At 41.9% G+C, this 24024-nt stretch overlaps 2 protein-coding genes across 3 annotated transcripts in view; one reads left to right on the forward strand and one right to left on the reverse strand.

Moving 5' to 3' along the window:
- rngtt (RNA guanylyltransferase and 5'-phosphatase) overlaps window positions 1–17364 on the reverse strand; it is a 145413-nt gene extending 128049 nt beyond the window's left edge. For both annotated transcript variants that reach the window (XM_036975656.1, XM_021600224.2), the window contains exons 1-9: window positions 17228–17364; window positions 16908–17124; window positions 12580–12689; window positions 11959–12062; window positions 11739–11827; window positions 7669–7744; window positions 5698–5953; window positions 4869–4978; window positions 3482–3583 (exon numbers count right to left, since the gene is read on the reverse strand). In XM_036975656.1, the coding sequence (XP_036831551.1) occupies window positions 3482–3583; window positions 4869–4978; window positions 5698–5953; window positions 7669–7744; window positions 11739–11827; window positions 11959–12062; window positions 12580–12689; window positions 16908–16971 (911 nt within the window). In that variant the 5' untranslated portion in view covers window positions 16972–17124; window positions 17228–17364. The remainder of the gene's footprint in view (window positions 1–3481; window positions 3584–4868; window positions 4979–5697; window positions 5954–7668; window positions 7745–11738; window positions 11828–11958; window positions 12063–12579; window positions 12690–16907; window positions 17125–17227) is intronic.
- A 3155-nt stretch (window positions 17365–20519) lies between these two features.
- On the forward strand, window positions 20520–23727 carry pnrc1 (proline-rich nuclear receptor coactivator 1). The gene is made up of 2 exons (XM_021600238.2): window positions 20520–21135; window positions 21845–23727. Exons 1-2 carry the CDS (start codon window positions 20785–20787, stop codon window positions 22322–22324), a joined length of 831 nt encoding a protein of 276 aa, XP_021455913.1. The 5' UTR covers window positions 20520–20784; the 3' UTR covers window positions 22325–23727.
- The last annotated feature ends 297 nt before the right edge of the window (window positions 23728–24024 follow it).

Here is a 24024-nt window from a genome sequence, read left to right on the forward strand (position 1 = left end):
GTAGGCTAGTTGAGAACAAGTTCTCATTTGCAACTGCGACCTGGCCAAGATAAGGCATAGCAGTGTGAACAGACAACACAGAGTTACACATGGAGTAAACAATTAACAAGTCAATAACACAGTAGAAAAAAAGGGGAGTCTATATATACATTGTGTGCAAAAGGCATGAGGTAGGCAAATAATTACAATTATGCAGATTAACACTGGAGTGATAAGTGATCAGATGGTTATGTACAGGTAGAGATATTGGTGTGCAAAAGAGCAGAAAAATAAAAATAAATAAATAAAAACAGTATGGGGGTGAGGTAGGTGAAAATGGGTGGGCTATTTACCAATAGACTATGTACAGCTGCAGCGATCGGTTAGCTGCTCAGATAGCAGATGTTTGAAGTTGGTGAGGGAGATAAAAGTCTCCAACTTCAGCGATTTTTGCAATTCGTTCCAGTCACAGGCAGCAGAGAACTGGAACGAAAGGCGGCCAAATGAGGTGTTGGCTTTAGGGATGATCAGTGAGATACACCTGCTGGAGCGCGTGCTACGGATGGGTGTTGCCATCGTAACCAGTGAACTGAGATAAGGCGGAGCTTTACCTAGCATGGACTTGTAGATGACCTGGAGCCAGTGGGTCTGGCGACGAATATGTAGCGAGGGCCAGCCGACTAGAGCATACAAGTCGCAGTGGTGGGTGGTATAAGGTGCTTTAGTGACAAAACGGATGGCACTGTGATAAACTGCATCCAGTTTGCTGAGTAGAGTGTTGGAAGCAATTTTGTAGATGACGTCGCCGAAGTCGAGGATCGGTAGGATAGTCAGTTTTACTAGGGTAAGTTTGGCAGCGTGAGTGAATATACCCCCCTACCTTGTCACAAGAACTGATTGGCTCAAACGCATTAAGTAGTAAAGAAATTCCACACCTTTTTGGTGACTACATGATTCCATGTGTGTTATTTCATAGTTTAGATGTCTTCACTATTATAATTTTTTTTATTTTTTTTAAATAAAAGTACAAATAAAGAAACATCCTTGAATGAGTAGGTGTCCAAACTTTTGACTGGTACTGTACCCATATCTTCACTGGACAGTTACTGTTAGACAGGGGTAGGCAAAACTGGTCTTGGAGTGCCACAGGTACTACAGGATTATGTTCCAACGTGGGCACCACACCTGGTCAATTTATCAGTTAAGTGATTGCCTTAATTCAACACACCTGGTCTTCCAGGTCGGTTAAATCAAAAATATGAAGTACATGCAGTACTCCAGGACCAGGGTTGCCCACACCTTCTGTAAGAGATGTCAAGGGATGTATTCATTAGTCTGATTACATCCGTTTACTTCAAACTGATTTTTTTTTGCAACAAAGATTCAGGTAGGTCCCTCCCAGTTTCATTCCAGTTCCTACATTTCACTTCCTACAGCAAACAGTAAACGGTTTAGCAACAGATTTCCGACTAATGAATACACCTAAGGTAAGAGGTCTCTTGCTGAGTGATGAGAAGCTCTGAGGGATGGGGAGAATGGAGTCTGCTTGTAGCATTGAGCTGTAACCTCGATAGATACCAGACAGCATGTTAAAAGGTTAAGTAAACTCAAAAAAGGTAGACAGCTGCATCAGCCAGAAAGCAATCCCTGAAGGCAAATCTCAGGAAGTATCATTGCTTCGATATCTCTAAGCCCTGTTATTGGTGTACTGATGGAGCAGTACTGTGCATTGTGTGATAAGACATCTTTATCTGGTGTGAAGGGCTCAATTTGCTCCAGCAAAGGACAGATCAACGTCAGTTTCTGACAGACTTGCATTTATCCAATGACTTCCCACTACTTTCACTTCCATTATCTTTGTTTCCCTTCCAACTGGGCATTTAAACAACAACTGGGACCTGTTCATGACGACGCTACTCAGTCATGCATGAATGAACTGGCACGACTCAATCCCAATTGATATTACAACAACAAAAACTACAGAGCAACAATTTGAACATTTACCATGGCTTCCAACCCACAAGGGCTCATTCATAATGTACTTTGGAATGCAGGCCAGGGGAAACAAATAAGCAAAAAGCCATAGAGTGAGCTTGTTTCATCTCCTGTACAATAAGCGATTGGAGATGCATTAAAGTAGCAATAAGATGAAGGAACATTGTAAGAAGTGGTTGGAGGAAAGCTGAAAGGCAAGCAGGCAGTGGGCGGGAAGGCAGTGGGCGGGAAGGCAGTGGGCGGGAAGGCAGTGGTTCCACCACAGGCGAGCCGTTGCAAATTGAATAAAAAGGCCAGGCTGGGCTCTCAGGAGAAAACAAGTTACTCTCATTTATCTGAACAGCACATGGGTCTGCATCCCAAATGGCACCCTATTCCCTATATAATTCACTAGCCCTATGGGCCCTGGTCAAAAGTAGCACACTATGTAGGGAATAGTGTGCCATTTGGGACACAGCCAGGAGTTTTAGATGGGAAACCCATCTCGGCGCTGGAAAACCTAAATCTGCTCTAAGCACGGCCTGCCATCAGCCTATGGACCGCCTTTGTACCGACAAAGGGAATTGCCCCTAAATGATTGAGGTAGGCCTGATTCTTCTCACTTATATAAGTACGAGCATCTGGGGCCTTTCTTCGAAAAGACCCAGAGCGCCAAGGACCCCCATCAGTGACATTGACCAAGGGCTGGTAGCTGAAGAGAGCTGGTTGGACAAGGTAGTTCCTTCTTGGATGGGTGCCAGGTCTCCACTGACCACTCACCTCACTCCCTCAGGAAATGAAAGCACTGATATGTCAAATTTCTCAAATTGACTGCATTGCTTCATGAAATATTCACCAGCGTATCAAGAGAGGAAGTGTTTCAGCGCAGGACGCCAGAATACTAAAAACAAGTACAGCCCCTGGACAGGACGCTGGCCTCCAGGGTATGGGAAGGCAAAACAATTCACATTGGAAAGATGATCTGTGTCAGTCTGTTGGGAGTCTTATTCCAGTGGGAAGGAGATTTGTGGGAGACAGCCACAGCCCCTGGCTACTCCTGTGGCTTCCTCTGTCTAGCCAATCTGCAATTAAAGCCAACCTCCACACAAACCGAGTAGCGCTGCCACTCAAGTGCGCTGGGCTAATCGAAGACGATTAAAATCCATGTTTGCAGTGTATGGGAACAATGTTAGTATTCAGCTCACAGCCCTGACTAAAAGGCCAGGAAAATGAATGATAAATGAAGCCAGGGGATCAGTGCTGAGTGCCCAGTCAGATACTGCCATATAAAAAGGCATGTGCTACACACTATAATATTCCTGCATATTGTCAGTGAGGACTAGAAGCTAAATACCAGGGAGGAGAGAAAAGAGCGAAATAGCCAAATCCACTGCACAAATTGATTCATATTCAAGTCCTCCAGTGAAGCACATTTGGATAGGAATTCTACAAGTGTGTTAACCAACCTGTTGTGAGCCCTTTGTGGTCATATAGGAGGAGAGAGGACACCGAAAGACGAGGGACTCACCGTGTGCCGTCGGCCTTCCAGCTGACCTTGTAGGGATTCTGTTCCAGAAAGCGAAGGTTCCGCCTGTCCATGGACACGGGCTGAGCACCTGGAAACCCGGACCTAGAACACACACAGAATACCCTTTTTATCAACAATGTCCTGGTGAGAACATCAGCGATTGGAAATTCAGACGGCTTTATAAAACTCTTACATGAAACTCCTCTCTTATATGAGACATGATGCTGTAGAGCTGAAACACCACAATTCCTCCATATCGCTAGTAAAGAAAAAAGACACCTACGGCAGAACAGTCCTTTCCTACCCTTGTACCGCTTAAGGCGTCTGCATACTAGGTTCGGTTTGCTCCTAGCAGAATTCAGCTTGGCGAAGTGAATGTCTGTGCCTCACATACTCCCTTAAGACCTTATCTTGAAAAACGAGACAAAAAGGGGCAATAGTAGTCTCGCCCTCAAGACAACGTAGCCAGTGTACACTTCATCAAAAAAGTCCAAATTCATCTAAGATTATAAAAAATATATTTGATTTCTTGAGTTATTTTGTTCCGCGGACTTAGCCGCACAATTTTACTTCCAGCTAAGATGTTTGGTTCAGTAATTCTCAATTGAATGAAAACAAGTCTCTCATTGAATGACAAACACTTAATTGAAGAATCCTTACTGTTGACCAATCACCAACAAAGGGCCATAGACTTCGGCTACCAACCTTCGGCATGCCACAAGAAAAAATGGCGAGTGCATGAACAGCCGAAAAAACCCTTGCCGAAGACCAAAAAAGTCACAAAATATGCACAAACTGGTTTGTGTCCAGGGTCTGTCGCAGCCGACCAGGAGACATGGGGCGGCGCACAATTGGCCCAGCATCGTCCGGGTTATGCATGGGAGGGTTTGGCCGGCTGGGATATCCTTGTCCCATCGCACTCTAGCGACTCCTGTGGCGGCCCGGGCGCAGTGCAAGCTGACATGGTCGCCAGGTGTACGGTGTTTCCTCCGAAACATTGGGGGCGGCTGCCTTCCGGGTTAAGTGAGCATTGTGTCAACAAGCACTGCGGCTTGGTTGGGTTGTGTTTCGGAGGACGCACCGGTTCTCGACCGTTGCCTCTCCCGAGACCGTACAGGAGTTGCAGCAATAGGACAAGACTAACTACCAATAGGATACCACAAAATTGGGGAGAAAAAGGGGTAAGAAAATATATATCCTAAAAATACACACAAAAAAATATGCACAAACTGTTTTGGATGGGAAGCATGCGGACGCCTATAACAGTACAAAGCCTATAAAAATCTCCAGTAAGAGTGAGTCACACACACACACACAGTGCTACTAGAAGGGGATATATGACAGAGAGAGATTGAGAAAGAGATCAGTAGAGAGAAAGAATCCTCACTTTTCCCATTCCGCAAACTCCTGACACTTCCGTTGGATCTCAGCCAATTTAGGCTGTGTGGTGACCTGTGTGACGCCTTTCACTGTGACCCCCTCCACGAATATAGCACCCTGAGAAAGAGAGAGCACACAACGGGTTGGGACTTGGACATTTGAGAGAAGACATTTTTTTAAATGCATTGACGTCCTATTCAAAACACACAATCCTAACAGCTCGGGGAAACAGCCCAGAAATTACATTTGGGGAAGATTTTCTGTTATCTAATGCCATCATTCCATGGTGTGGTGCACTCATTGGGTATGTGACAGACTATGTCCCAAATGGCATCCTATTCCCTATAATAGTGCACTACTTCTGACCAGAGCTCTATGTGCCCTGGTCCAAAGTAGTTCACTAAATAGGAGTTAGGAGTGCCATTTGGGATGCAGATTGAAAAATAGATGATGGCCCCGTATCTTTTTTTTATATCTTTCTGGGGATTTAAGCAAATTTGCCCTCATTTGTATCACTTCAGAGGAGTCTCCTCTTGTACCGAGTTAAGAGGCATATGATGTACATTTGGAGAGCGCCAATATCACAGAGGGTCCCACGCGGCTCTCAGTCACACCACATGAGCTGTGTGTCATCTGGAGCAGAACCAATGGATATCCTCTCTTAGCTTCTAAGCTACAGCCCATTTCCCCAGTGCTCGGTCACTCTCAGACTGCATCCCAAATGGCAATGCATTTCCTATATAGGGGTTAGTTTACCATTAGGGACACAGCCTCTCTACTTGGAAACAGCCCATTTCCCCAGTGCCCTCTCTTTTCTCAGTCAGTTTGAGTCTCACAAATTTTAGTCTCTCCTTCCTCCGTTTCCCCGGCGCCGACTCAGAGGAGGAGGGGCCTGACTGAGACTCGTGGCCAATCACGTTGCCATCGTCGTCCTGGTCGCCGTCGTCGTCGTCGAAGCACCACTCTGGCAGCGCGGGGGCGGCGGGGGCATCTTCGACGTCTCCATAGCGACGGAAGAGCTCCTTGAGGTAGTCGCCTTTGTAGATCCCAGGGGCACGGGCCTGGGCGAAAGCAGCCACTGCCGCCTCGACACTGACCCACATCAAGAGACACACAGGGGAACACAACAGAGCATCAGTCAGGCCCTGGATTGTCATGAGATTTGAAAAGTGTAACCTATTCAGTCTGACATGATTGAGAAAACTGTGCCCCTTGAACCGATTCCTCTTCTACTTAATGATGATTCAGGTACAGGGCTCTACGCTGACCTTTTTTAAAATTTATTACAAGGAGCACGTGGGCACCTAAGTAGAAAAATGAAGGCGCACACAAAGAAATTCAGGAGCACAATTAAAAAAGTTAAAGTTAGAATGCTTCATTTTTCTAGGCGCACTAATGCTCCTAAATTAATATTTCAGGTCGCACAGCAAAACATTTAGACGCATATGCAAGTAAAATGGTTGCACGGTAGGGCCCTGCGGTACGCAGCTGAACGAGAAACAATGCAAGGTTTGGCTGGCCGCGCTGACAGCTGCCCAAAAAAACATATTGTTCAGCGCTGGTTGCCACCACATCACCTTGATCCAATAAAAACAATTGTTTACGCCCCCCCCCAAAAAAAAAACATCAGTCAGGCGCTCTAGCCTCACAGCAGACCTCCTTAGAGACAGGATGTCAATGAGCCATCAGTGTACTAGACGTCTCAGCTCAACAGTCCTATTTAACCAATGGCCAACCCTGTCAAAAATCCTTCAACAAACGTATCTGATCAGATCGCTGCTAAGTAGCAGAGTAGTTATTGTATGTCTTGCTGACTGATTCTGTGGCCGACAGTGTGAGAAAGGAAATATCAACCACATGTGATATTGTCATCCAGAACTGATGCACATCTCAGACTCTCTCTGTGTGTACTGTGGGACTATTTAACCAGAGGAAATGGGGGAGGGGGGGAATGAGGTTGTTCATCCTCATCCTGCCTATACCTCCAACACTGAGCCCAAGGGAATTTACAGATTCCGCTAACCTTTCCTAGACCCATTTACAAATACACATTCTCTTCCTGCCTAAAGACACAATCATCCCCTGCCTTTCTTTTCCGCTGCAGTAAATGATTCAGCACCTCTGGTGTCAGGTGTGGAGTTGACTCTTCACCACCAGCCTGGGTGCCTCTGTCTTTCTCCAAGCGAGACTTTATTGACACTGACAGCATCCCTCCTTGTGACATTACATTTGGGACACAGTCAAGCTGTCATCAAGGCAAGGGGTGGCTACTTTGTGGAATCTAAAATATATTTTCATTTGTTTAACACTTTTTTGGTTACTACATGATTCCATGTGTTATTTCATAGTTTTGATGTATTCACTTTTATTCTACAATGTAGACATTTTTTAAAAAGAAAGAAAAACCTTGAATGAGTCAGCGCGTAACTTTTGACTGGTACTGTATATAGAACCCAGAGACTTCTATTGCAGAGCTGTTTCAATGAAGTGGCCAGTTTTGTATTGGCGCTTATCATATGGTTTGTGCAGGTAGAAATAGTTGTAATAGAAGTCTCTGATAGAATCCAACCCGGTCAACCACAAGGCTTAAGTCTGCTTCCACAGCAGCATGGCTCCACCCCTAAGGGGACTGCAGGGGTCCATCCTGAACGCACAGAAGTGATGCAAGCCATACCACTCTGGGAATTGTGTTGGTTGTGTGGTCAATGTTGGAACATGTGATTTGGCAGTGAGATACACACACAGAAGTCATGTGTGATAAACACAGTTCTGTGGGGTGTTGATTGATCGGGATAGCTAGGCCTTACCTCCAGTCCAACTTCTCCACCAGGTAAGCACAGATCAGAAAGCCTGTCCGGTTGAAGCCGTGCGTGCAGTGGACACCTGTGGGAGAAGAGAGAAAGACACTGCACATTTCAATAAAGCAAAGTGCCCATCTGTCACTACAATTGGTGTGCGCGCGCACACACACACACACACACACACACACACACACTTGTATTCAACAAAACGCAAATGAGGCAGTCCAATAACCCTGTCACTTTCTAACCATCTTATTACATGCATGACGTGCATCCTATATGTCAAGACAGGAGGTGGTGGAACTGGTGGCCTGGCTATGCATAATACCCACTGGGTCTGAGACCCCTAATTGTCTGCTGGGCAATGCTTCTCTAGGTGGGGGATGGTCATACCATGGATCATTTAAAAAAAAAAAACTATTGATTCAATTGATAAAATATTCAATTTGGCCTTTAGTACCAAATCCCATTGAAACGCATCGAATGACATTCATAAAATGGCAAAACAAACGGTCGAAAAAAAAAGTGTCTGTAATTTCTAGGAGATATATTTGTTGTTTTATTTACATAATTAACACCTTTCTTGGGGTAGGCACAAAACTCTCTCTATACTAGCATAGATTTTATTCAATCGTGAGAAGATCGATTTTCGAGATGTCTCACGGACTGACAAACACTGCTCTAGCTCTGCCACCTTTCACTAAAGATGCAGAAGTGAGACATCAGCAGATCTCTCTAGCTTAAACTAATGGATATTGGAGATTTTGTATCATGTGCGTCAATCGACTCTAAGGGGTTTTAAAGTAACTGCCCATTGAAAATCTCACTTTTAAAAAGGTGATATTTTGTTAACTCACATCCAAATAATGTTGACTCGTCCTATAGACCTCGTTCCAGTACACAACATACTTACGTCACGCAGAGATGCGTGCGACTCCTGGCTGCAGTAACAAAGCCATCATCATCATCTGCGCCCATTCAACACACCCTAGATTTACGTTTGCATTACTTCTAAACAAAATACCTTTTTGGGGTTCTGATATGCTTACACAGTTTTGATTCTTTCTTGAACAGTCGCTAAGATTATATTTGGTTGTGATCTTTTCACAAATAAAAATGTGGGATGCAGTAGTTGTTAGCTAGAATGCTAATTGAAAATAGGCTGTAGCAAAAGCTAGCCAAAGAGCCATTGAAGTGTTTTTTTAAAAGTATAAAGCAGTTGATTTTCAATGACCAAACATTATATTAAGCAGGACATTCATACGAGCCTTAAAATCCAATTATAATACAAAAGTAGTGTGAAACGCACTCATTATCTTTTTATGCTGGTATCCTATAAGATCCCCTTCCGTGTTCTGCCACCAACTTGCGAGCATTGCCCTTGTGCGGCAACGTTTGCAAACACAGAAATGGGTCAAAACACATTTATGGCCAAAGCATAAATTGCAGGGGTAAAAAACAACTTACAAATAACCCCACATCAAACAGAACATGATGTCATCTTCTTGAGGAGGACCAGCTTGCAAATAAGAGCTCTAGAGAAAGATGAGCTGGCCAATCAGCGGTCTACTTGCATAAATATTTTGAATGACCGGTGTATATACCCAGACCATTCTGTTGTTGGGGTACGCCCACACCATTCCAACACAGAAAAACAGCTTTTTAACATACTTAATTACCATTTTGGGGGGGGGGGGGGGGGGGGGACAATTTCACTCATAGTGTAAGTAAATAAAGATCATATTTCATAGAAATCTGAAAACACTGGACAGTTACTGTAAAACCAGTTCACCAGCCACTATCTGACACTATGTCTGGAGTTTATGCTACATACACAAAGGGCCCGTATTCATAAAGCATTTCAGAGTAGAAGTGCTGATCTAGGATCCGTTTAAGCTTTTTTTAGATAATGACCGGACAGAGAGAACCTGATCCTAGGTCAGCATTCTTACACTGAGTCGCTTTGCGAATACGAACGGCAGACGCGATCTAACGTTAGGGGAGGGGTGGAGGAAGGACAGAGAAACAGCCAGGGCACACAGGGAATCGGTTAATTTATTTTTCAAAGCAGGGAAGTATAATAGGGGCAAACAAAACTTCACTCTTTAAAACGTATGTCAGTGGCGCAGCATCCATCAGCATCTAGATGTGATTTGAGAGGGGGGGGGGGGGCATTGTTATTCAGCAGTTTCTATCAACTTTAAAGGGGAAGATGGAAATGGAGATTAAGTCTCCAGTAATGATGAGGATTTTTATTTGAGGAGGAATGATGCAAGGAAATGTTATTTGATGACAAATGTCTGCTAATTTCATAGCTGAACTACCCCCCCCCCCAAAAAAAGAAGGTTACATTCACCAGTCCTGCTGTCTAATTTCAACGTCTGCATTAATACCAGGGAGAACAGATAAATATCAATGGGTGGCCGACAGACAACATTTTTATAATGACATTCATATATTCTACCCTGGGGTTCCAACCATTTCATTTACACCACGGCACTGAGGGGCGAGCAGCCGGAACACAGGTTGCTGTGGAACTGCACTATCAGAGGCCACAACAGAGTGCCACAGAGCCCCCTGCTGGTCACAGTTTGGAAGTACACCTCGGTGCTCCAGTAGCCTTGGACGGAGCTTTGCAAAAAGACGCCATGTCTGAATACCCGTACTTGCATTCTAAATAGTACGCATTTTGGAGGAGTACAAGGAGTATGACATCCTGGCATTTAAAGCATACTACATTTAAAATATTTCACATATTATAAGTCTTTGTTTTTCGGATACCCAAAATGCGTACTATTTAGAATGCAAGTACGGGTATTCAGACACGGCTTTTCATCTATTAGAATTTGCTGCACACTACTGAGGAAGGGAATCGTCTTTAGAGACCCACGTGTGTCTGACAACAGCTTATAATCAGCGGAGGAGACGCACTGTACCAAAATGAACTTAACTTAATGGCACACTAGATTACGCATTCTCAGTAGGATTATCCTAGTATGCTGATATTTGTTGCTTACTGTATTCGTTTTTTACTACACTACATTTAGATTTGTCATTTAAGTGCCTTGCTCAAGGGCTAATCGACAGAGTTTTCACCTAGTTACCACGGGTATTCAAACCAGCAACCTTTCGGTTACTGGCCCAACGCTCTTAATCACTAAACAGTACGATCTAAATAGTATGTAGTACAATTGGTACACATTTTGCAGTGTAAATAAGTAGTAAGACACGGCCATAGTGTCCTTGGGAACAGTGCAGTGCAACAATTTAGACATCAGGAGAATCATTTAAAGCACCCTGGTCGTGTAGGAACATCTGTTTGTGATAGTTGAAACATGCAAAACATGCAATTCTTAACAACCGCCTGCTTAACCCAGAAGCCAGCCGCACCAATGTGTCAGAGGAAACAGTCCAACTAACGCCAAAAGTCTGCCTGCTTGCGCCCGGCCCACCACAAGGAGTCGCTAGAGCGCGATGAGTCAAGTAAAGCCCCCCCAACCAAACCCTCACCTAACCGGGCGACGCTTGGCTAATGACACACAGCCTGGGATGTGACACAGCCTGGGACCGAACCCAGGTCTGTAGTGAAGCTTCAAGCACTACAATGCAGTGTCTTAGACCACAACGCCAACTCAGGAGGACCTAGATGGGATTACTTTTATAACATTTTGCGAACCTGTTTTATAGTATTTACAAACACATAATGCATCATATCATAAAGAGCTGAAAGAATATTAGGAAGAGAGGGTGACTGATAAGATGAGAAATTGTTGGTAGTTATTTCCTGGCTCCCCCTAGTGTACAAACTTGGACCTACTATTACTTTGAAATTCTGTTTTGTAGTGATATGAAGGCATATGCTATAATACAACGCCCCCAAAGAGGAGACTTCTGTTCTTTGGGATATTGTTGCACCAGGTTAAAACGTAAATTAATTACACCTCACGACTCTTACCAAAACGACACCAAAAAATTTCAAAAATAACATGTTTTTCCACATGAAGAACACGCCAGACCCTTGGACATTGTCTGACAACGAAGAAGAAATGTACAGGTCCAGTACAAACATTCCTTACCTATTAACTCAGTTGGAGTCTTCTCCATGAAGTTCTCACATAGTCTGATGAACATCGCAGTGGTCTCCGCTGAAGGACACTCTCCATGGCTAAACAAGGAAGGAACTCATCACAACATATTCAATCAAGAAATGATATCATTATTTTGAGCTAGTGGCATTTGTATGTGTAAACATAGACAATTCATCTTGAGTTTTAAAAACAGGTCACTCATACATACCCTTTGCACTGAAGCTTCACATATTTAACACCCTCTTTTTCGATCTCGTTGCGGTCATAGAAGCGAGTAGTGTTTGTTAGATCAACAAGCAAACCCATTTTAACCTAGAGAAGACACAAAACATGTTGACATTAGACTACAGTGATGAATTGAGCACAAATGTATTGTAATGAAGTAGGCAGGGAGCAGGTCTCGAACCCTCAACCTTCAAGCCGAAAGTCCAGCGCGCCATCGACTGTGCCTCAAAAGCAGGCTCAAGCAGCAGAGTCGATATCTGCGCTTATAAACCCAGGGTCGTGACACAACTCCCTCTTTTCAAAGAGCACGTCCTCGCACTAGTTTGCGTCTCAATGTCAGATAGGAATGAACTCACTGGCCATGCACACGCACGTCCATGGATGGAAAGTCCGATCACTTCTAACACCAATGTAATGAAACAGGCAGGGAGCAGGTCTCGAACTTTCAACCTTCCAGCCCCAAGTTCAGCACACTGTGCCCCAAAAGCATGCTCAAGCGGCAGACTCGATATCCGCTCTTATAAACCCAGGGTCATTACAGTATATTTTCCCAAACCGAGACAAATTACTAATAAAACACATTTCAACATCAGGAAAGACATACCTTTAGACTCTTTAAATACTGGGAAAGCATGCTTGGATGAAACCGGTTCTCTTCTGGCACTTTGTCATCATACTTGGGGCCCAACATAGTTTTCATTGGCAGGAATTTACCTGGTGAGACAGTGAAAGTAAGAGGGGTCGCAGACAGGTCACAACATATGCAGACACCATGAAAACAGTACCACTCATGTATCTACACTCACTGCCCTGTGTTTTCCATACGTCGTGACATGGTTAATGGCCAATTTGCATTAAATAAAACGTAAAGCATGATATATTTTATTTTTTATAATACAAAAATCAACTTACTTACTACATCAGACATGTCTAACAAAACACAGGTATTAACAAGAAAATACATACAAAAAATACAGAATTTTAGTGCAATTGTATTCACTCTGAAAAAATCTTATTATAATGATTAAGGAAAATTTTATTCTTGTTGTTATTCACTAGGGTTACTGTTTTAATTAGATAGCTGAATTCAATCAGAAAAAATGTAATTTTGGTATAGACTTTTGGAATTTTTGTTTGTGTATGAAGTATTTGGCAACAAGAATAAAAAATAAAAAAAGTACAATAATTTCAGTGGTCTTGTTGTCATTGCAATAGTAAGATATTATATCTTTCATGTCAAAAACACAGGCATTGTTCATAAGGGTAAATAAGTATTTTGCAAGGTTATCCCAAAATTCTGACACAAATTTACATTCAAAGAACAACAGACAGATTCTCACCTTTTTCACAGAAAATGCAGATATCATCTATAGCCACAAATTTGGATATCATAGAATTGCATCTTATGTAAAATGTTGAAGTGCACTTCCATAACTTTGTTTGGTATACAGTATTTGTAAGGCCTTAACCATGCATTTTTCCAGCCAATGTCAGGAATAAGCATGTTCCAGAAAAACTTTCCTCTTGGTGTAAGTTGGTTTTGTGAATGAAGAATTTGTCTTATATATATTTATTACAACAAGCTCTCTCAAGTAAGCCCACGCCTTCCAATCTGAGTTCTGGATAAACTTTGTGATCATTACCAAAGCTAAGATGAGTTTTCATTAGTGTAGTTAGACCACTGGGAACGGCTTTGATCACAGAAATAAACTCTCTGAAAGGTATTGGAAACTCTTTCAATGTTATAAATTGTTCATATATGAGAATATTACCATCGTTGTAGAAAATATCAAGAACAAAGTCAATATTCCTCATGCAAGCTGGGGTAGAACAATGACTTATTCCTTATAGTTATGTCTGAATTATTCCACAAAAGAGCTTTATGTGGGGAAAAATTGTGCAGGAAACATATTTTCCAGGCCATTAAAGCTTGTTGGTGAAACTTAGCCAATTTGGCAGGTAATCTTTCAGGACTATAATTACATTTCAGTAACAATTGAAGACCTCCCAATTTATTAAACACATTATTTGGAATGAAATACCATATTGAATCAGTATTGATCAAAAAAAAATTCAACCAATCTATCTTGAAAGTGTTATTTATGTCAACAAAATCCAACACTTCTAGACCGCCTTCAGCTCTTTTGTTAGAAAGGACTGATTTTTTAGTTTGTGAGACTTATTTTTCCAGATGAAGACAAGAAAGGTCTTATTGATCTCTTTACAGTAGCAGGATTTACACATAACGATAATGAGGTGTACACAAAACAAGACAGTCCCTCTGCCTTGGACAGAAGTACTCTCCCAAGTATAGAAAGATCTCTTTGTAGCCAATTATTAAATATATTTTTAGTTCTCTTAATTTTAGGAGAGAAGTTTAAATGTTGTCTGACTAAATGGTTTTTTGACAGATGTATTCCTAAATATTTAACACAGTCCTTTACAGGAATATTTTCTATTTCTTTATCATCAGAGTCAAATAAATATAAGATTTCACATTTAGAAACATATTAATCCTGAATGATGCAATAGAAAATGCATTAGCATTATGGGCATGGGCGACCTGGTCTTTGTCTCTTAAGAAAAGAGTAGTATCATCAGCCAGTTGGGACATTTTGATTTCTTTGTTAAAAATGGTTAAGCTACACAAATTTGCATTATTCAGAATATCTAGAGATAGAAGTTCCACAACCAAAATGAATAAAAAAATGGGGAAATTGGGCATCCCTGTCATACACTTCAGTTGATACTGAATCTTTTGGAAATATTAAGGTTTAGTAGCACAGAACTATTTATATCTTTGTAAGACATGCAAATTACTTTAATACAATTTTCCCACCAAATCCAAAAAGTTTAGAGAGAAATTAATGTTCAATTGTGTCAAAGGCTTTACAGAAGTCCAAAAATAAGACAACTATCTCAGTCAATTGCATCTAAATAATCTATAAGGTCCAAGACTAAACGAATGTTAGAGCTTATGTGATGGCCCTTCATAAATCCTGTTTGAGTCTAATTTATAATGGTATCTATTCCTTTCTGTAATCTTTTGGCAAAAAGCAAAGCAATCAATTTGTAATCAACATTTAATAAAGTAATTGGTCTCCAATTGTCAATGAGAGAAGGGTCTTTATCGGGCATCGGAATCAATGAAATAAGGCCCTGTTTCATAGTGGAGACCATTTCCCCATTTTTAATGCAATCTTGAAACATATTGAAAATCGGGTATTCTAGTAACTCCCAAACTGTCTATAGAATTCAACTGACAGACCATCAGGGCCAGGTGATTTCCCTTTTTTCATTGAATTCAGAGCCTCTCTAATTTCTTCAATTGACACAGGTAAATCACAAACTGAGTGGAAATCATCCTCAATTACAGGGACATAATTCTGTATGTGGCATATGTAGCTTTCACAACAATCTTCCTGAAACTGAGAGCTGTAAAGGTTTTCATAAAAGGAATTGACAAATTATGATATTGTAATGGGATCTTTGCATAAAACATCGTTAATTTTGAGTGCAGTAAAATATTTTCTCTTGTAGTTTCTCTTTTCAAGTGCAAAAAAGTAACTAGTGTTTCTTTCCCCCTCTTCAATCCATTTTGCTCTTGACTTTACAAAGGCACCCTTTGCCAGATCCTTGTAAAGCTGTTCAGATTCTAGTTGTAAAGACTTGAATACAGACTCCTCTTCTTCAGATAGATTATCTTTCTTTAGAAAACTGTCAAGCTTGCTCATCATCTCCTTTTCTCTAAGGTTCTTTAAGTGCATCAGCTCTATGGTGCGTTTAATGGCTACCACTCTGACTTTATATTTGAAAAATTCCCATCTACTTCCATGACCCAAGTATTTTCTTGCAAAAATATGTTTAGCTAATGATGATGTTTTCAATGAGAGTAGTATCTTTAAGAAGTGTGTTGTTTCATTTCCAATATCCGAGTACCTTTTGATTTTTTAAGTAGCTTGTAAATTCAGGAAAATCAAGTGATGATCAGAAATGGGAGCCAACTGGTGATCTACATCTATAACAAATTGTAACAAAAAAAGGGGAAATTAGGAATAAATCTATTCTAGATTTACGTGACAGTTTTGTTGGTCCAGGTAAAACCCTTAGCATCAGGGTTGAAATAACACCAGGCATCCTCAACACAGAGATCCTTGCATAATGTAATGATAATGTTACTATTTTGAGGGTTTTGACTCGTTCTAGGAGGAAAACGATCAGTAGATGCATCAGGTGTTTAATTAAAATCCCCTGAAATAATTAGAAAAGCCTCTGAGAATATGTGTTGCTTAAATCCTGTACTTTCCCTGGTAAATTGGGTAAAATGGTCTTATTAGGAGCATGTGAGTTATGTCCGTATACATTACAGGTGATGAAAATAGCATTGTCAAGTTTAACAGTTACTATGACCCATCTCCCGTCTTGTGAAGATGTGGTTTCTAGAAGCATGATTCATTTTTATGATTCTAAACGAATGGCATGTGACGTTTCATGTAGCCTAATCTGGCTGGCTAATCCTAAATACAAAAACACACACCCTTTTTTTTGCTGGGGTAGCTATAGAAACACCGACCATTAGTGTTTACTTTAGCTTCATGTTTAGTCAGTTTTTCTTGTTGGGCAAGTCATTTTAACATGAATACATGCGTATGCTGGTTTGTTGTGACACGTGATGTAATTTACTAGCCTACAAGGGCTAACAAAACGTTAGCATAGGGATTTTGTCTCTAGTCTAAGGTAACGCGTGGTTCTCGTCCAGTACATACTTAGTAGATCAAACGAAATGCCTTGAAAAGGTCTGAATCATTGACTTGTGTAAATACAACGTGAGACAGATAATGTTAGCTAGGCAGCTTGTGCGCCACAACACCAGTATTGTGGCTACTAACGTTAGCCAACGTTGTAGCAACACAACAAGCTTTCGCAACTCACCTGCTACAGGTTGTCCTCTTCTAGGACAATTCCGCCATCGAGGGGGAGGCCCAGTGTGTGACATTTTGCCCAAGAGTGGCTACGGTAATTTCACAAACTGAGGATGTAGCTAACGTTAGCCACAGCAAGTCCGTCAGCTGAACATCGGTGTAACGTTTCCTGGGTGATCACCCTTCACCGCGAGCTCTCGGGCGCCAATGCTCTGCGGATTTGGGGCCTTGAAAATGAGGTTGATTTTGTTAGATGTAGGGCCTAACCCAGTCCTAACCCAGTCTAATACAGGAATACGAATATTTATCCACGTGTAGTTTTTTACTCACGGTTTCTCAATGTCCAAATGTCGAGGTAATTCTCCGTTTTCTCAAGAACCCAAATAAATGTCCATGAACGAACTCAAATCTAATTCTCAATTTCCCCCAGTGTGCACCGCGCTGTTTTGCCATTAGATGGCAGTTACTTAAAATAACCATTAGGTGGTAGACTAACCCCAAAACTCCTCGTTGTTTAATGTGTGGAAGAATATTTTGTAAATTATGAAATTGTACAACCGCAATAAAATATGACACAAACACAGTGGTGTAAAGTACTTAAGTAAAAATAGTTTAAAGTACTACTTAAGTAGTTTTTTCAAATATGTACTTTACTTTACTATTTATATTTTTGACTACTTTTACTTTTATTTCACTACATTCCCGAAGAAAATAATGTACTTTTTACTCCATACATTTTTCCCTGACACCCAAAAGTACTAGTTACATTTTGAATGCTTAGCAGGACAGAAAACATTTCAAATTCACGCATTTATCAAGAGAACATCCCTGGTCATCCCACTTTTACTCAAGTATGACAATTGGGTCCACCACTGCACAGACATATATATATTTACAAATGTTGCTACATTAGTTAGATTTGGCTTCTAGGGACACAACAAAACAGGTGGGATGGTCTGTCATCATGTATTGCTTCTAAGACACAATAAGGTTGAAATGTGTCTCTTCATTGCTCTTTCTTTCCACTCAATCTGAAACAATGTCAACCAACTACTTTCCAACAAAGGGAGAACCTTTCTCCGTTTTAGGATCTCTACATGCCTCATCCATGCAGCTCTCCATGTCATCCTTCATATCATATGTATGAATTTGAATATTAATGATATATTATTGGTCTGATGTTGCCATATACTGTAGATACAAAAGGGATTCCAATACAATATCTGATCCATTCAACACTTATTTATACAAGGTAAATAAGATATCCTGCCCATATCCCTCATGACCTAGCTCATGACAGGCATAGATGTAGCCATGTCTGATCATGTAATGTTGCTCACCTGAGTGCAATAGTGTGGTTGTGCATATCAAAATCAAATCAAATTGTATTTGTCACGTGTCGAATACAACAAGTGTAGACCTTACCGTGAAATGCTTACTTTACAAGCCCTTAACCAGCAGTGCAGTTCAATAAATAGAGTTAAGAAAATATTTACCAAAAAACTAAAGTAAAAAATTCAAAAATAATAAAAAAATGAACACAATAACATAACAATTACGAGGCTATATACAGGGGGTACCAGTACTGAGTCAGTGTGCGGAGGTACAGGTTAGTTGAGGTAATGTGTACATGTAGGTAGGGGTGAAGTGACTATGCATAGATAATAAAAAGAGAGTAGCAGCAGTGTACAAAACAAATGGAGCGGGGTCAATGTAATAGTCCGGTAGCCATTTGATTAATTGCTCAGCAGTCTTCTGGCTTTGGGGTAGAAGCTGTTAAGGAGCCTTTTGGTCCTGGATTTGGCGCTCCGGTACCGCCTGCCATGCGGGTAACAGAGAAAACAGTCTATGACTTGGGTGACTGGAGTCTCTGACAATTTTATGGGCTTTCCTCTGACACCGCCTATTATATAGGTCCTGGATGGCAGGAAGATTGGCCCCGGTGATGTACTGGGCCGTACACACTACCCTCTCTAGCGCCTTACGGTCAGATGCCGAGCAGTTGCCAAACCAGGCGGGGATGCAACCGGTCAGGATTCTCTTGATGTTGCAGCTGTAGAACTTTTTGAGGATCTGAGGACCCATGCCAAATCTTTTCAGTCTCCTGAGGAAAAGGTTTTGTTGTGCCCTCTTCACGACTGTCTTGGTGCATTTGGACCATGATAGTTTGTTGGTGATGTGGACACCAAGGAACTTGAAACTCTCGACCCGCTCCACTACAGCCCCGTTGATGAGAATGGGGGCCTGTTCGGCCCGCCTTTTCCTGTAGTCCACGATCAGCTCCTTTGTCTTGCTCACATTGAGGGAGAGGTTGTTGTCCTGGAACCACACTGACAGTTCTCTGACCTACTCCCTATAGGCTGTCTCATCGTTGTCTGTGATCAGGCTTACCCCTGTTGTGTCGTCAGCAAACTTAATGATGGTGTTGGAGTCTTGTTTGGCCACGCAATCGTAGGTGAACAGGGATGTACAGGGTGGGACTAAGTACACACCCCTGAGGGGCCCCAGTGTTGAGGATTAGCGTGGCCCACGTGTTGTTGCCTACCCTTACCACCTGGGAGTGGCCCACCAGGAAGTCCAGGATCCAGTTGCGGTGGGAGGTGCTTAGTCCCATGGTCCTTAGCTTAGTAATGAGCTTCATGGGCACTATGGTGTTGAACACTGAGCTGTAGTCAATGTTCCTTTTGTCCAAGTGGGAATGGGCAGTGTGGAGTACGATTCAGAATGCATCAACTGTGGATCTATTGAGGCAGTATGCAAATTAGAGTGGGTCTAGGGTATCTGGGAGGATTCTGTTGTGAGCCATAACCAGCCTTTCAAAGCACTTCATGGCTACCGACGTGAGTGCTACGGGGCGGTAATCATTTAGGCAGGTTACCTTCGCTTCCTTGGGCATAGGGACTATGGTGGTCTGCTTGAAACATGTAGGTATTACAGACTCAGTCAGGGAGAGGTTGAAAATGTCACATGCTCATGAAGCAGAGGAATAGAGCACAAATATGCCCATGATAGGATAAATTTTAATTCCCTTAATTTAGGGGAAATGTGACCAGGACAGCTGTCTACTATACTATGAGACCACCAAATCTTAACACTCATTGTATAATCTTTGATGGAAAATTTGATGGAAAAAATGTTGATCAGGATGACCAATCACAGAGGGTCTGCTCATGTGATGAGCCATTCCCCCCCGCCCAGCAACACAGGCAGCAGCTGTTGCCTAGCGGATTTGATGCTGCTGGATCCAACCAGGCAAGCAGATGTACAAGAGCTCAGCAACAGCTTGCATGTCCTCCCTCGGTGGGATCTGAATACTAAAACAGTGCTGGCTGCCTGTCTCAGAGGACAGACACATGAAGAAACAATCATGTGTGTCTGGAAAACATCTCTATGTGTAATGAAAATGATTATATTGCTGTGTTACATTGACAGACAGAGAGGCAGGCGGCCAGTCAGATAGATATCCCCATGCTCGGAAAGTACCCATCATGAGAATGAATGACAACATACATTAAATAATTTCCAACGTTGGAGGTCTGCAATTTCGTGCTTCTCCTGCATTATCCAATTAAAATGGTGGCGGCTACCTACATCCGGGGTTTTGCGAGTAGCGTGTATAGTTAGGAAGTTGTCATGCGCGATGTCCATCGCTTCTTCGCCATCTCGAGTCTTCTAAAACCTCGCGTAGAATTGGGAAACTAGCTACGCCATCAACATCGTTGAACTCGTCTTCAATGTATTATCAAAAACACACTGCAGAGGTTTTTGGACAGACTTCAGTTCCGCCAGCGACAAACTTTAGCTACTGTTAGCTGTTGATAGCGAAGTGGTAAGGTAAATAACTTAACGCTGCCTGACTATTTTTCAAAAGTTCTCTAATTTCGTCGATGTGTCCTCCCTCGCCACCTTCACGGGACTTTGAAGTCATGTTGGGCGAATCACTAAGTCACCCTATTAAAAACAATAAGCCACCCGTTTTGACATCCCACCATGTCGGGGCCAGCCTAAGCAAACCAAAGCAAGCAATGTTGAAGAAAGGTGGGAGAAAATTGCGTTCGACAACGTTGGGGTTACAGCGGACACACCAGCAAAAACCGATGAGGATCAACCCCATGCACCTGGCAGACAACAATGTCGCAGTTTCGAAATCCCCAGTGCACAGTGCCGAGTTCGCGACCAACCGGACCCAGGCGACTGCGTTGACCCTTCACAATCTTAAGCAGGGAACAAAGAAAGAGGTATACAATTGAGTTAATTTGAGAACGAGATTGTTTTCGTTCTTATTCTGTGCGTGTACATTTGTATGTCGTTTTATTTGTTTATTCTTAATGAAATAGTATGCCGCTTTGTATCCATTAACCACCATTCATAGTGTAAACATTACACAAATTCGCTTGAAGCAGTGGGATGGAGTCCCTTCCCCTACTTTATTTTTGACGGGTAAAAACTCAACGTTTGCATATTTACACTGATATTCAACCAACGACCCCGTTCTAAAGTAGTGCACTCAAGGTTAACGTACCAGAGTGATTATGAACGACAACTAGGCAGAGTCAAACGAGACTGCCTGCCAACTTTGAATGGAAAAAATGACGTACGTTAACTCCACTTCTAACGGCGTGTACATGTTTGGAATCGGGCACTGGTATTATTACCAGTGGACCTATAGGAAGGAATAAGGTTCACATTGTACACTGTTTAAAAATATATATTGACCAGAATAGACGTGTTAGAGGTATTTAGGTTACTTGTTTTGAAGGCTTTCAATATGCTGGCGATGTGCCAGTTCCTGAGATGTTAACAAAAGGCATTGACACAAAAAAACAAATTAGATGGAACTGGCAATTGTTTCTTTCCTCAAGTGTTCTTCTTAGCAATCAATTTGCATAAGTGTTAGAATGGTTTTGACCCTTGTGAGATTGTAATTTAGTTTTTCTTTCCTCCCAGCTACTGAAGTCAAAAAGTGGGAGAGTGGAGAGAGCCACAGGACTAGCAGGCCAGTCTGTCCACAACCTCAATAGACACAATCAAGATGCCCAGAATCTGAACACCCGGAGCCATAGGAGTAGGCATTCTAATGCACCTGGCAATGCTCTCTCAGTAATGAAAAACCACAGCAGCTGCCACCAGAAGCCACCCTCTGCTCCCTTCCAGCTCCTCTGTCGAGAGGAGAAGAAGTCCTTCAACTCAGCTGACAGTGCCAAGATCGTGAATGTATCCCCAGCTGAGCTTGTACCCGAGGAGGAGCTCAAAGACGGAGAGAAGATCTATGCTGGAGCTAAATTCAGCGAGCCCCCGTCTCCAAGTGTCCTGCCCAAACCACCCAGTCACTGGGTTGGTAAAACTGTCCCCCAACATTCCGACCACAGCCGTGAGAAAATGACTTTTCATTTGAAGTCTTTGCTGAAGGTTCAAGATAAACCATGATCACAATGGATGGAAAAGCTGGAACGATCCTTCTATACCTGATCAATGACAACACATTTGGCACTGAAAAACTGGACCGATAACTTAACAGCAACCGAATGTAATGAGTTTTTGATCTGTAATACAATTTCACATAGTTTTGAGCAAGCAGGCTTGTTTTTATTTGATTTTTAATGAACTTCTATAAACATGTAAAATGACTATATTTTTCATGTTATTTTAACAGAAAGTATAGTTTTGTTACTGAAGCCCAAAATATGTTCACCATGAACTGGTGCACTTTTTTACTGTAAATAATGGGCTGCATTGCCCATTTTAAGGGGCATTGAACGTAAGAAAACATTTGACAAATTTGCACAAGACTGACTGAAAAACAAAACACGGGTCCCCATAGCGGCGAGCATAGAGTTGTGACGGTTTGGGGTTCTGTGAACCTCACCCCACCTGTTGTGGCTGCTATTGCCCTGAAAGCACTGTAGAGGACAGAACTCTCTAGAAGGGAGATTGTTTCACAACTCCTGTACTACAGTACACATTTTCGTCCTGTAGTACAAAAATAATCTTGCCAGCTCAACGGCCGATTGAGCTGGCTGGGTGGGCGAGATTAAGAAGATGGAGTGGCAATGCGAAAGTCTCAGAATCAATGATTCCCTTTGAAGAGGACAACTGTTGCTACCGAAAACAGACATTCAGCACTGAGTGCTTATTCTTTTAAATCTCTAGCACTGACTCGTTTTTTGTTTTTTTAAATGCTTTGTGTTTTTATTTCATGTCTTTCATTTTCCCATCTAAAGCACAGAATTATATTTACCCGAAGTGATCTTGATTATTATGTAACACCTTTGACCCTAGCTAACAGATTGTAACGGACTAATGTGATAAGATCCTGATGCTCCATTAGCTGTTACAGATTAGGTATTGTTTGGCGTACCACAGAGAATTTTTGACCAACCTTAACATGGCGACACTTCCTCAATTCCTGACAACCAGTGTCTTCTAAACGTCCATGTCTAGTTGCAGGGGGTTTGTTTTAATTTCGAAAGTGCGCCGTTACTAAATTTAAATCAATGTGTATGCCGCCATCTTGTCTATTTCAAATCTTCTCTCATTGACCAAGACAGGTGATTTGACCTCTGGAGCCAGGCAGCTGCTAGTTCGTGTTCCTTGACTCTTAGTGATGTCACAATGATGAAATTGTATTACTGTACCAAAGATCTACTCATGTTGTTGCAATTGTTAAAAGAAAATTGATTTTAGTCCAGTCACTAAATTTGTATTCATGTTTTTTTTTTAAAACACCCATCTCCCCCCCCCCCCCCCCCCCACATGGTAATTAGAAGAAGAAAAACATTTTGGGGTGCATTTAATATCTAAATTGACATTAAAATATTGTCTACCCCCAATATGTTGTATGTCTGTTCCCCACCAGCTCTCACCAGAAAAAATGTTTCGGTTGAAAAGGCTGATGGCACAAACTTCTTAATGCCTGTCAGTCTTCCCATAAATGTATGGGTTTATTACACTACATCTAATATATGTTATATTAATCTAATATATATTACAGATGTAGGCTCTTAATCAGATCACCCTGTTGCAGGACAACTTTCCTCAAAGGCAGGACATTTTAAAATGTGTATTTTTTTATTTTTTTTTGGCTTAAAAAGGCTTCTGAAGTTTAATTTCCACTTTGAAATTTCAGA

Source organism: Oncorhynchus mykiss, chromosome 4 (assembly GCF_013265735.2).
Source record: "Oncorhynchus mykiss isolate Arlee chromosome 4, USDA_OmykA_1.1, whole genome shotgun sequence".
In the NCBI taxonomy this organism is placed as follows: domain Eukaryota; kingdom Metazoa; phylum Chordata; class Actinopteri; order Salmoniformes; family Salmonidae; genus Oncorhynchus; species Oncorhynchus mykiss.